Genomic DNA, 13,540 nt, shown 5'->3' with positions numbered 1-13,540 from the left:
TTTAAAAAAATGAAGAAAAAATACAAAGCCGTTGCTGTCTAGTCCCTTGCGAGATCAAAAGGACAAAAATATATGTGTACAGCAAGAAATAAGATTGTGATTTCGTGCTTACTTCATATAAGTTCATTTAAACTCCACCCCAGATATGACCTCGTGGTATCTTCACAATAACTCCGTTTGAGAAGGGGGTGATAAAATATATTTCATCTAGGATACAAATTAGTTGGCCTTCTGAACTCAAGTTTGTCAAATAAACAAGTATACACCCAATGAATATTTGGTCTTCATTTTAGCCCTCTGGGACAGACAGGGAAATATTATTCTCTTCTCACGCAAGCATATTTTTTTTTTTTTTGGATTTGTGTGCTAAAATTGTGCTATTACAAAATTGGGGAACAAATTTGCAAGGAAGACAAAATAGAATTTATTTTCTCTGAATAATTTTATTTGTTACACAATAACATGTCCATCCTGAGAAAAAAAACTAAAAATGCTTACTAAGGAAAGGTATTGTTAAGTCGATCAGTTTTTGACCTAAAGAAATAATTTTCGGTACTTTTTTAAATTTGCAGAATAATTACTTGCTTATACCTGACAGGCCAAAGGACCAGATATGATGTGTAATGTTTATTTTAAGGTATAAGATACAGGTATTTAATCTTTGCAAAGTTATCGTCTCAAAATTTCTTGGGAGAAAGATAAGGCTTAAACATTTGCATAACCCTTCAGTTCATATTCTATTAAAAGATATTGGTAATGATTAGAAGATTTATTTTCTGATAAATATTTCTATTTACATTTTATTATTATTTTTTTCTAAATTCACTAGTAAGATATCTCCAGTTTAAAATATTGATTTGACCTCTTTTTTAACCAATTTGAATAAAACAAAACTGTTGATGCAGAAAGTTTCATCGATATAGTCCATTTTTGTGAATATTGAAAAACTTATTTTTTCCCTTTTCTCAGAATAACCTCATCACTGTTTTTGACCTGATGTAATCAAGTACTTCATGTAATGTTATACACATTTTTCTTCTGTATTTTTATCAAAAAACTTAAATACTTATTTTTTACAATTTATTGTGATAAGAAATAACGTAAAATACTCAATAAAATATTTAAATTTTTTGATATTGTATTACATGCAACGAAAGATATTAAGATTCATAAAACAATACAAATCAGGAGCAGAGCAAACGCGTACCTCCAAAACATCAGAGGTGGGATCAGGTGTTATGGAGGAGTGAACATCCCCTGCCAATCGGTCACAACCGCCATGTGCTACTTATCATGATCGGGAATTAACGGGAAAATCCGTCGACAATTCGGCGTGTAAATAATGGCAAATAATTTTTATTTCATTGACTTGTTTGTCAATAACTTACCTCGATTTAGAAATTGTTCATACGTAGAGCATGTTCTTGCGTATCGAATCAACCCCGAATGCAGGTGCTGATTGTATATTGCTGCATAAGTAAGGTAAGGTGACGAAAAGTTAAAGACATCACGTTTATTATAAAGCTTTGTTGTTAAATAACCACTAACGTCTTTTTCTAAATATCTAAATATGATACAGAGGTGTCAGACTCTGAGGCATCTTTTACTTCATGTTCACTGGGATATATCGTGTGGACATAAGAATGGGGAAAACCCCTATTTTGAAATAATTGACAATAAGTTCTTCGATATACATGTATTTTTAAATGTCGAGTTGAATGTCCCAGCATGTGTTTTCTTCTTTTTTCAATTAACATCAAGTCATATAATAATATCATTCATGTAATTAGATATAATAATTTTTAAATACCGGTATAATATACACTTAATATATGAATTACGTTTAGCTATTTAAAAAAGCCTAGATTCTGATATAAATGCAGTCTCTAAATTTACTCCCATGTTTTCATGAACGTGTTTAATAAACTGAAAAATCCTTTTAAAAATTTGAATTTCCCAAACAATTAAACTCTGATTTAGATTCAATTCAGGTCAATTTCTTTTTTACCTTCGAAAAAAAACTTCCCCTTGCATGTATACTTTTCTAGTTACTGATCTGCGTGGCGAAATTGATTTTTAGTAGAGGTAATCCCAGATTTTTTTGTTGATTATTATAAACACGTTTTAATGTGCAATTTATTATAACATGTGTATGTGAAATAAAATCTGTATTAACTGAAGCCTATATACATAATTATTTAATAATTATCTATTTCTGACATTATTTTTCTTCGATATTTACACTAAATATACATGCAAGGGGAAGATTTTTCCAAGGCAAAAATTGTACAGATTTCTATCGCCATTGTCATATTTTTAAGATGTATCAAGAAACAAAAATTACCAAAATAAAAGAAAAGATGTATTTTGTATTTTTATCAAGGAAGTTTTTATCGATGTAAACCAGATTTTTAAAAAGAAATTCGTTCACGTTTATCGCAAAAGTACGTCGCAGGTGTCGATTTTGAGATTTCGGAGGAAATTTGATATTTCTCTTCTACATTTTATTGGGGAAGAAATATGACATTTTATTTTTCTCACGACCCTGTGTTTTCAAATAAACATAATGAGTAGATGACCTTTATATATACAAAACAAAATAGACTTTTGTATAGAAATCTTCCATAAGTTATCTCCGTCGTTTTCCAGTCTCCATTTGTTTTTGAAGTTATTACATCTGGCGTTTCCCGGTATATTAATTCATTATATACTTCATAAGAACAATACATGGAATCGTCAAGCTTCAGTGAGCATGGTCATTTCCCATAACAATAGCGGCGGTCTGGTGAAACACACAGACTAAGTGATTATTAAACAGACATACAGTGGCCAGGTTGTTTATATCAAATTTTCTTCTCTTTGGCACATGTGTTTTGAGAAAACGTTTTTTTTTTCCTTGTTGCTGTCTTGATAAAATCAAGCTGTTGTTGATATTTTAGAAATAATTAATGTGTCTTTACTTGAAAAAAAATCACTATGATTTTTGATGCAGCGAAAAACTAGCAACATCTTACACAAGAGAAAAGTATTTGTTCTATTAACATCCTTTTAAATTTTGGCTTTCCGTCTTTCAGCGAAATAAACAAGGGTATGCTCGATTTTTATTCTCTTTTTTATGTATCAGTCATACCTATAGTATTCTTTCATGATTGAAACCAGTACATCAAATTGTAAAGGAACGATGTATAAGATTTGGATCCAAATTATTTTATATAAGAAAGGAGCAAGGATTATAAGAATAGGCATCAGGTGTTAGGATGTTTAATATTATTTGTTAAAGGACTGAACATTGTAAATTATATAGATTTAACACGCATCTTTAAATACAGTGTATTTTCCCTTCGAGGATTACTTGTTTACGCACCTGTCCGAATACCCCACGCTGCGCAATTCAACGATAGGACTCATCATAAAATTTGCAATGTTCTTTTGATTTATATATGTATTTTATCTATTTGACTGCCCTAACTTTTGAAATAAGGTTGATTTAGTGCTATTAATATAAATATATACCCTCCGAGATACCACATCATTGCTCGTAGCCAAGTAGACATCAAAGAGAGCTGAACAAGAGGAACCCGATCTCGCCTGAACAGAGAACAAAGCAATGTAGGTAATGATATTAAAAGGAGTACAAGGGTCGTATTATTACAGAGACAACAAGGTCCTGTATTCTGTAGCTCAGGGATCCCGATGTCTTGTTCAACTTGTTAAATAGTTTACCTCTCCCTTTGTATCACCGACCTTTCGGCTCCATTAATAAAACGTATTTGTGAATTTAAAAATGAAATTCCTATTTCGTCAGTTTGTTCAGCCAGTCTAGAGACAATTTAGGTGCGTTTAGATTATACTCTAATAGACAACCCGCTGCCGATTATAATTAATGCGTCCGTAAGTCACCAGCGACAGAACCATTTATCATCATGGGAAATCGAAACCTTCCGTCGTTTAGATACACAAATGACGACTGGATAGATAAGAAGATTAATATTTAAGGGTATATTGTTGTTTTGTAAATCCCGAACAAGATCTCGATAGACGACGCGTACTTCTGTAAACGAGGAAAGACGGCAACGCTACATTGTGACATGATTAGGGAAATAGGTCCGTAAGAAGAAAAAAAACGAAATAAGTCAAGATCTACTTTTTTTTTTTAGCTTTCTTGTCCTTGACTTCTGTGATAATTGCATTACTGCTGTTTTAATTTAGTGCACTCGGTCTTTTGGGTTATTGCATGGGGGAAACGGGTTCAGGGGAAAATATTCTTGCTCATGAAATACTCTAATCTTCAAAAGATATTGCGAAAATAAAATATTTGTAGATAGATTTTTATATAAAGGTGATTGTGTGTTCATGACTTATGGAAATCTAAGGCTCTTTAAAATCAGAACGTAAAAAAATACGGCAAAAGCTATAAATTTTGTTTTTTGAAATTTTAAGCATAAAAAATATAAAAATCTAAAAAATTGTATTTCATCCTCTGCAAAACTCCTTGATATATACATCAACAACCTTTTCTTCAAAGGAAAAAATTCAAAATTAGAACTTTTTGAGATGCCTTTTTTTTCCTTCGAAAACGAATCGATGTATTGAATTCTGAGTTTCATAAATAATTAAATATAATGTATAAACAATGTCTTACTCAATGAAAAATTACAACTTGGGCAAAAAGTATATTGTAGTACTTTGAGGAAAGACAGTTTGACTTGAATGTCAATATCAGCGAAATGATAAAGCAAATTTGTTATTTTTAAAAATTCTAAAAATGAAACCCTTGGACATATTTGACTTTGTCCTCAGATTGATTTTAGCCTATAGTATGCCGTATTTTTGGACTTGTATGACATTTTAGATGGAAGTAGATGGAAGGCATCTACGCACATGCTTTCTGTTGTTTAAACTCCAGAAAGGCCTGCATCATCTTTTACTTGTACCTTGGCCAGGGTAAGTTTCTCGCTGTGTTTAAACACTTACAAAGAGATGTGATAAACAGACTGATGGATGGCTTCGAGATATCACAGATAGCAAACCAAGTTTTACGAGCGACAGAAAACACTGCATACTCTTTTTGAACTGCACTCACATTCTTTCCCTCAAAGGAATGTTTTTATTTGATTTTTTGTATTAACCGTGTTTCAAAATTACACAAAATTGAAAAAAAAAATTAAAAATTGAAGGCTGTAAATAACATGTTGCCTGATAAAAGTATGCACAGGAATATTGTGGACGCTTGTATAGGAATGTGCAAAGTGCATGTCAAGGAAATATTCCGGACACAATTCTACCGAACATCTTCCTGTTACGAAGTGTTTCTAATATTAACCCTACTTTTAAAAATAATATAAGGACATCGGTAAAACCACAGTTTAAGCACCACTACGCTTCTTGAGTATCTTTATTTAGAGAGGATTATATATTTTCCTTGTAAATGACGTCAGTTTCATCAATTTCCCGGTAGTTACAATGAATTTAGTCAAGAAAAAATAGCTTACCTTGCTATTTAAATTTATCGTTAATATTTTTAGAATCATTTAATTTCCGGTTGGGTTATTCGATAATTAGACATTGAGTAGTTTAATCACATTGTTCTGTAATTGGAGGAAAGATTTGAGAAAAGGTGAAAAGTTAAGGCTGAATAAGGCGTATCGTTTCCACTAGGGACTATTTGTTTCTCTTGTATTGCCCTCTAATGTATCAAAATGGGGTTTCGTGTAAAAGAGATAAAAAGAAACTCTATGTCATTATCCCCAATCGCCAAACAGAATTAGTTCCGTTTCGTTTGATTTAATCCGTTATACGGAGAACAAAGGGGAACTTCACAAACATCAAATAACCGTCTGCGGAGGGATTCGGCGGTCAAATGTTGACTTCGGGTTCGGGGTTCACATATGGTTTTCATTATAAGCGTCAGATATAGAAAAAGATGGGTAAAGTATGCTGCAGAGTTTGACTTGTTGTCAAATTTGACTCTAAATAATGGTATTTTGTTTACTATATGCAGTGGGAAGATATCTAGCAGGTGTTGTGATGAGAGAGACCTTGTGTTTTCTAGACATTTTGCTGATTGTAAAAAAGATTTATAAAACAGTAACTTGACGTATTGTCATCAAAAAAGTTCGACATTACGAAACCATATGGCGCCTGTCAGTTTCATTTCTCTCAGCATGCAAATAACCATGTAAATTATGTTTTGCACATGTTTAAGTAGAAAACAGAAACTCGATTCTAATTTCTTAATTTCAAACTGTACACTGTATCAGTGAAAGTGCTTCATAAAAATATTATATGTTCAGGAGAAAAAAAAAGAGAATTGGAATCATAATATCAAATTTTGCAGAATCGACCTGCTTTTTCCTGCGCTATCGTGTCAGATGCTTTATAATGACTTCTAAATGTCGAAATATGTCTTCATTTACGGTATATGCATGCCAAGTCCGGGAAAAATCCATGCTTTATCAAACAGATTTCCAAGCAAATTAGCCTGGATTAGCTTTATAAATTCTTAACGACTAGTTAACATTGAATGATGCATAAAAACCCCGTCCATTAATTCTGTTCGCTCGAGGCCCGTGCGTGCCAAGCTCTTCGCCATATACACAGGCCTTTAGATCGCTTAGAAAAAAAATTGAGGTGTTGAAAAAAAAAATAAAGGTATGGAACTCTTTTCATGGGGTACCTACTTTCGCCAATAAAATTCTTTTAAATCAAATGCTTTACAATTTTACTTTCTATCCACATCTATTCAAAAATAAACAATCTTCATTACTACCAAAGTTCATTCCGTAATTCCTTATACTTCTCGAGATATTCTGAAATCAATTCCCAAATTGACAATAATTTTTTTACTCGACATCAGCTTGGGCCTTCACTAACTGTAAAGCGGGAACGACGGGACAAATTTTCCCCGGAATTTATTCTAAACTCAATGAATATTTGCTCATTTGCATTCAAGCTTTACAAGGTTTTTCTTTAATTTGAACATATGGTGTGACTAAGTCATAAACAACATTTTAGCGGTCTAATTGTTTTGAAAATCGAAAGGTATATAATGCATTCCGGGAAAAATTCGTTCTCTCCATGGCTTCATTTACATTCGTAATCAACATGGCGGTAGTTGTTGATGTAGACGTTTTCAAATTAATTTTTCGCGAAAGGAATATTATTACGGACTTAACGTTACAATCTGGAGTAAGAAATCAACTTTAAATTGTTGAAAGATTTTGCAAATACTATGCAACTCTTCGCCGCACTTCAGACACCGTCTGTTTACATGTGAATGGCCAGGGGCCCAAGCTAATGTCGAGTAAAAGAAAGTAGGTCATTTTTGAAATTGATTTCAGAATATCTCAAGAAATATATGGAATTTCGGAATGAGCTTTGGTAGAATTGAAGAATGTTTATCTATGAATAGATTTAAATAGAAAGTAGAATTTTAGAGCATTCGAATAAAAAATATTTTATTAGCGAAATTAGGTATACCCAGTGTAAGAGTTCAGTACCTTTATTTTTTTTTACACACACAATTTTTTTTAAGCGATCTAAAGGCCTGTGGCCATATACTACCGGCCGTCAACCTTACGCAAGGCCTGCGTCGTGGCATGGTCTTATCATGCTTATTGCTCCGCTAATGACGCTTCTAATTAAACAGATAAATTTGGCATGCATCAAATGCTGTTCGACATCTAAATTGAACTCCTAACGATGTAACATGTATAATTCTACATCTCTATTTTTAAAGTTTATTTGAATTCTTCACGAAAGAATGTCCTGGATGACGGCTGAAAAATAAATTGGCCGTGAACTGAAATGAAAGGAACGTTCTTATATTGATAGCATCTTTTTATATAGAATTATTTCTCAGCGATATCCTAATAGTTAGCTTTATAGTTGTGGAAAAATCCGTCTAAAGGTTTTATTATTCTTAGATTTTTGGAGAGATTTTTTTAGCATCTTAATTTGAAAATTGAAATTAAATGTCTGTCCAGTATCCTACCTGAAAGAAAATGATTGAGATCAGGAGTAACGTCAAGACTTATCACGACAAAATAAATAAAAACACTCCCTGGGATTAAACAAAAATAAATAAATACGACAGAAATCAAATAAATTATTTAATGGATCAACCTCAAGAAGTTCCGACTGTCTTTTCACAAATTGGTTTGAAATTTTTTTTTTTTTTTTGAATGACTTCTTTATTACCAAGCAAATTTTAAATAACTTCCCAAGATAAAAAATGTAATAACAGCGAAAGCACAGATTTACAGAAAACAAGACGTGTCAAGGCTTTTTGTATCGGTTTAATGTGTCTTTCACCTTTGAAAACAAAATTAATTTCCGAGTGGTTCAGACCTTGTTAGTAGATTCTGAGAGTTTATTACATTTCGCAGCTGCGTGGTTAAGTATAAAAACCGTCCTGATGATTTTGTTGAGCCGCGGAGGGTCAAACCTAAACACGTGAACTTCTCTTCAAATGTTTATCTAGTTCTTGTTTTTACATTCGATCAATTTCACCAACATCTTGAATTTCCAATTAAAACTTTTTTTTAGCTATTTAAAGTGTAAAATACGCTAGCGATTAACACTACATATGTTCTGCACGTGCATTTACATCGCACGTGCATCCTTGTACTATCTTCTTTGACACACGTCAATTTTTCTTTCTCGTTCTCCCTCGAAACCTTTCGACCCCCTGGGTTTGGATTGTCTTTGGTTCCCACAAGGTGGTGGGATACATGCAATTTGTTATGTTAAATGTTGCTTATTTAAAGCTTTTAAAATGACATTTATACCTGTACTTATTATTTAAAAAAAGTTTTTAAAGTAAAGATAATATACATGTATTTCTAATCAAAGTACATCTAGCTACAGTAACTTGTAAACTTATGTTAAGGCGATATTCTTGTACACGTGTAGCTGAAATAAATTGCAATAAAAGATACATTTTGCCATGAGCTGTACATTTTAAAATTCAGATTGCTTGTAAAATTAAAGAGGGAATATTAGAAATATCACATAAAGATTTGAGTGTAGACTATAGCAATGTGTTTATGAAGTTCAATTTAGATAACGTTTGTGGAAAAATTTACACAATAAAAAATTCAAACGCAATTTATCTGAATATTTTCCTCTATTTGAAATTGAATTTAGACCGACAAATTATTTTACAATTTGATAAATTCATTAACAATATGTTCGGGAAATATCTTTTTAAAAGAAAAGGAAAAAACTGAGACAAAAAATATCCATTTCATAAATCACCAGGCGTGCGGTCAGAGGAACCCATTTTCCATTAGAACTAAGTGACCACCAGAATAAATGTGTTGCCCTTGTCGTTACTGACCACTTTACATATTTCTGTGTCATCGGGTCGGGCTGCACTGCCACCCCCCGAACGTCTGACACCCCTAGCATAACTCAGTGACAGCATCGGAATGTTAAAGCGTCCCTCTCTCACTATGACAGGACTAAAATGTAAATAAATCGTTAGTTATCGAGATTGCAGATTTAATTTGATAGCCTGAGAATGTTATATTGGGTTATAATATTTATTTATTTATCTAATGGTCTAATGTGTTTAGCTGATATAGAAATTTATCATTGCTCTCTGAGATTCAATGAATGGCAGATAACTCTAGTTTTATGTATGGATATAGTGGGCGGAGTAGTCTTCAAGAACAGCTTGATAAGTTTTAAGAAAATCAAAACAAAGTTTAAAGATATTTTTTTTTTAAATTCAAAATAAAATGTAACACAGAAATGAGCTTGAGAGAATTACCTGAAAAAATTATTTTAGAATTTTAACTGCACAGTGCGAAAAACTACTTACATGTACCGCAGCGTTATTTTTTTTTTAAATAAACTTTTAACATTTACTTACAAAAATTTAATCTTTTATGTTCTTTGTAGTTTCTAAGATTAACTTTTTGATTACTTTTATCGGCTTTGTTACCCCTACAGACTACATATCACTGATAAAGAATTATTTGAAAAATTTATAAAATTTAAATGAAGTTTTTATTGCTTATCAGACCAGTGAAAATTGCCGCATAACCCGAATTTAACGTTATGAATCAGCTTTCTTCATCAAAGACAAGGGCGTTTTTGTCCGATATTTCAGCTTATTTTACACATAAATACCACGCCGTAAACAAGACTATCACATTTTATACACTCCCTGTGAAGTTTGTGAGGCTATCGTCTGTAGAGGGCAGCTATCTTTATTATCAGAATTTGATTATCTTTAACGATGTGATCAGAAATCGATTAGGCGCAGTTGAGCAGCCATCAAACGTAGTGCACCCGGCGCGCGGCCTCCAAATCTCCGACAGTTTGACGATAGAACTGATTTACAGACAAATATACCATAGGGATCACTGGACGTGATGACATGCTCTTTAACCTCGGGAAGAAGGGTTTCTTTTGAATCGAAGATGGCTTTGATTGAAAATGACAATGTTTATTGTTTATCTTGATGAAACATTTGTCGATGTGAAGTCCATTACAAGTCTTTGACCGTCTGAAGTGTGATAATCCGACTGCCATCAAAAGTTTTCTTCTGTAGACGGTGAACCAGTCTTTTAACTACTCACGAAGATACAGTGGAGTGAGCCATTGATTGCGTTAATTGTGCCAAAAAATTCAAAATCAACTCTCTGATATAAAACAGATATGAGACAGTCTTATAGGAAAATATCAGCATTTCAAAGTATGAGAATTTCAGTTCCCATGACACGGTTCTATCAGGAACTCGAACCGATGTGATAATTTTTGCTAAACCCGGGCATTCTATTACATAGATCAAAATAATAGGCAGATCTATATCAGAATATCAGAATTATGTAATACGACCAATATCGTGGGAAATTAGCTTTATGTATTTATAACTCAGGAATCAACACATAATAGTAAATTTGATATCTGAAGATCATCATTTGGCTTTAAACATTATTTTTACTGAAATCTTTATTTTTTTTTTCAATCCACACTTCATTTTGGGTGATTTTGAAAAAATACACGTGATATACAAACATTATACTTATTAGGCAGACACATGTTTGCTCTTAAAGTTATTGGCATGTTCAGACAAAATGACTATGATCAATAAAATTCGTAAAGTATTGCAAAAAAAAAAAAAAAAAAAAAAAAAAAAAAAAACAACAACAACAACAAACAAATCAGAATCATACAAAATAGACGCGATTTATACATAACCGGTGTCACATGGTTTCTGCTACTTATTATAGCCCAATAATTTGATCTAAACCTCTTTTTCTTCTATTCTGTTAGAAGTTGCATCGCTTGATTCGGACAAGTTGAACTCTTGTCTCCTAAAAAGCAGCAATATCCTCCTCTTGAACTGTTTGTCAGTAAACCCATAGATAACACAGTTTAAAACATTATTCAGCAAAAAGAAATGGATAGCGAAATTGAAGACCACACCTTCTTCAAAAGACAACCGACAGAAGAAGTTCTTCACAGAATAATCAATTAGAGAAAGCACGGTATGTGGGAATATTGTTAGAACAAATAAAATAGTCACAGCAAGTAATGTCACCGTGGTCCTTATCAACTTCCGGTTTATTTTCTCCTCGGAAGTATTTGCGTTCTGAGTCAATTTTTCATTTCTGCGAATATTTGGAAATATTTCATGTTTCTTTTGATGGAATTGATATCTGATTCTTTTGATGACTAGAATATACAGCACCGAAATGATAAAGGTCACTGTGGCTCCCAGAACATTAATCACAGCATAGTACAAAAGATGTGCTGGAGTACCCTTGTACTTGTCCATAGTGAAGCATCGTGTGGCCTTCAATCCGGGAATTCCGATCTCGAGGCTACTGTTTCCGTAAAGAATCGGCGCAGGAACTGAAATTATCACGGAGACTGTTAACATGCCTAAACAATACCTTGATGTTTGGGACTGAAGGATTTGTAGTGAATGTGGTCTACAAATTTTGCGGTACCTGTCCAGTGCTATTATGACCAGAATAAAATATGACGTCATCATAATGGTGTACGACAAAAATTTTCCAACTTTACAGATAATTTCGTTGTCCATAGATACAGGGGTTATTAAATTTATCATTAAATACGGCATAACAATAATACAACCAGCTAGATCCAGAACAGCGAGCCAGAGAACAAATGTTCGGTATGCCGATTTTTTAAAATCCTTGTAAAAAATGGCGATCACTAAAGAATTTCCCATGATTCCCGGCAGAATAAGGACACCAATGAAAACAAGAGCGGCCATATTCCAATCCCTGAATACCTTGTTCAATTCTGTCATGGAGGAGTTGGCATTAAGACCGTACTTTGTTTCAATCCATTGAAAACAACTCTCCATTTTAAATTTTATTTATCACTCACTTTTACATGTGGAAAGTCTTGAGCATTCTGCATCAAACAGTTATCTAATACTTAGTGCAGTGTAATATAAAGTATTCTCTAGTATGTGTGTCACCGGATCTATTCAGTGGATTATAACACTTATACCGGAAAACGGAGAAACCTCCACAGAAAGGCCCGGAAACTCCTGTACTCTTCTTAAGTTTGGAAAATTTAAGAATTAAATATAGTTGCGTTGCTTTCCATTTACACATTGACTTTATGTATATTTTTGATTTATGGTGGCATTATATGATATGTTTGGTTGGTGGAAACAATCGTTAATTTATAAAATCTGAATTAATGTGAAATTGATTTAATGACAATTCGTATATATATTATTTTCATTTATAATCAATTAAACTAAACTTTATAATGATTTTTTTTCTTTTAAGATTATATATATATTTTTAAAGTTATTGGAGCGATGTGATACGATATTTTCTAACCTATTGAATAATTTTAAAATGGAAAGAAAATCATTTCGCTCTAAACCTTTTCTGCATAAAACTGGATCGATCTGATACATTTTTTTTAATGATCTGATTTAATGCCAGTTTACCTTCCAAAAAATAATAAAGTTACTTTGTTTATTGCAGTTATATGGATTTTTTTCAAACATGTATTTAATATCTTCATCATGACACGTTAAATTGGACCTTATATTGTTAACTATAATAAGCATTGCTTTTAGGCCATTTACACACTGAGTTGTCCGCAGATGTTTCCATCGCCCTTCAGAACATGCCATGAACACGGCGGGTGTGACCGGTCGGCAGGGAATACTCATTCCTCCATGGCTCCTGATCCCATATCTGATGTTTTAGAGTTCCGTGTTTGCTCTAATCCTGTTTTGAAATGTTTAAAAAAATGGACTTTTGAGCTCGAAAATCTAGACACGGATTAAGAATTGGCTTTATCAAATAATGTCTGTATTTTGCTGTGATAATAATGTGGTAAACATTTTGTCGATGAAGATATGATCATGATAAAGTTGATTTGTTTAACTGTTCGTTATCTCCACATATTTCATTTTATTTTTATCCATTTATGTATCTATAACATAACAAAATATATTAAAAACAAATCAGTTTAAAAAAAGAACAGTCCGCTTTAGTTGCAATATGCGTAAAGTTTTACCAGTGTTAAT

The 13,540-nt window shown here is 32.6% G+C and overlaps 1 protein-coding gene across 1 annotated transcript; it reads right to left on the bottom strand.

The window, feature by feature from the left end:
* Nucleotides 1-11,203: 11,203 nt before the first annotated feature.
* On the bottom strand, nucleotides 11,204-12,384 carry LOC134247874 (kappa-type opioid receptor-like). Its single transcript, XM_062730275.1, has one exon. It carries the CDS (start codon nucleotides 12,347-12,349, stop codon nucleotides 11,258-11,260), a length of 1,092 nt encoding a protein of 363 aa, XP_062586259.1. The 5' UTR covers nucleotides 12,350-12,384; the 3' UTR covers nucleotides 11,204-11,257.
* Between the last annotated feature and the right edge of the window lie 1,156 nt (nucleotides 12,385-13,540).

Source organism: Saccostrea cucullata, unplaced genomic scaffold, assembly GCF_032062105.1.
Source record: "Saccostrea cucullata isolate Sc308-1 unplaced genomic scaffold, CSIRO_AGI_Scuc_v1 ctg120, whole genome shotgun sequence".
NCBI classification, from domain to species: Eukaryota; Metazoa; Mollusca; class Bivalvia; order Ostreida; family Ostreidae; genus Saccostrea; species Saccostrea cuccullata.
The sequence above is the reverse complement of the archived record's forward strand: the minus strand, read 5'-3'. Positions and strand labels throughout refer to the sequence as shown.

Bases quoted from the DNA above. Each gene is read 5' to 3' on its own strand.
- LOC134247874 (XM_062730275.1), bottom strand. From the start codon at position 12,349: ATGGAGAGTTGTTTTCAATGGATTGAAACAAAGTACGGTCTTAATGCC.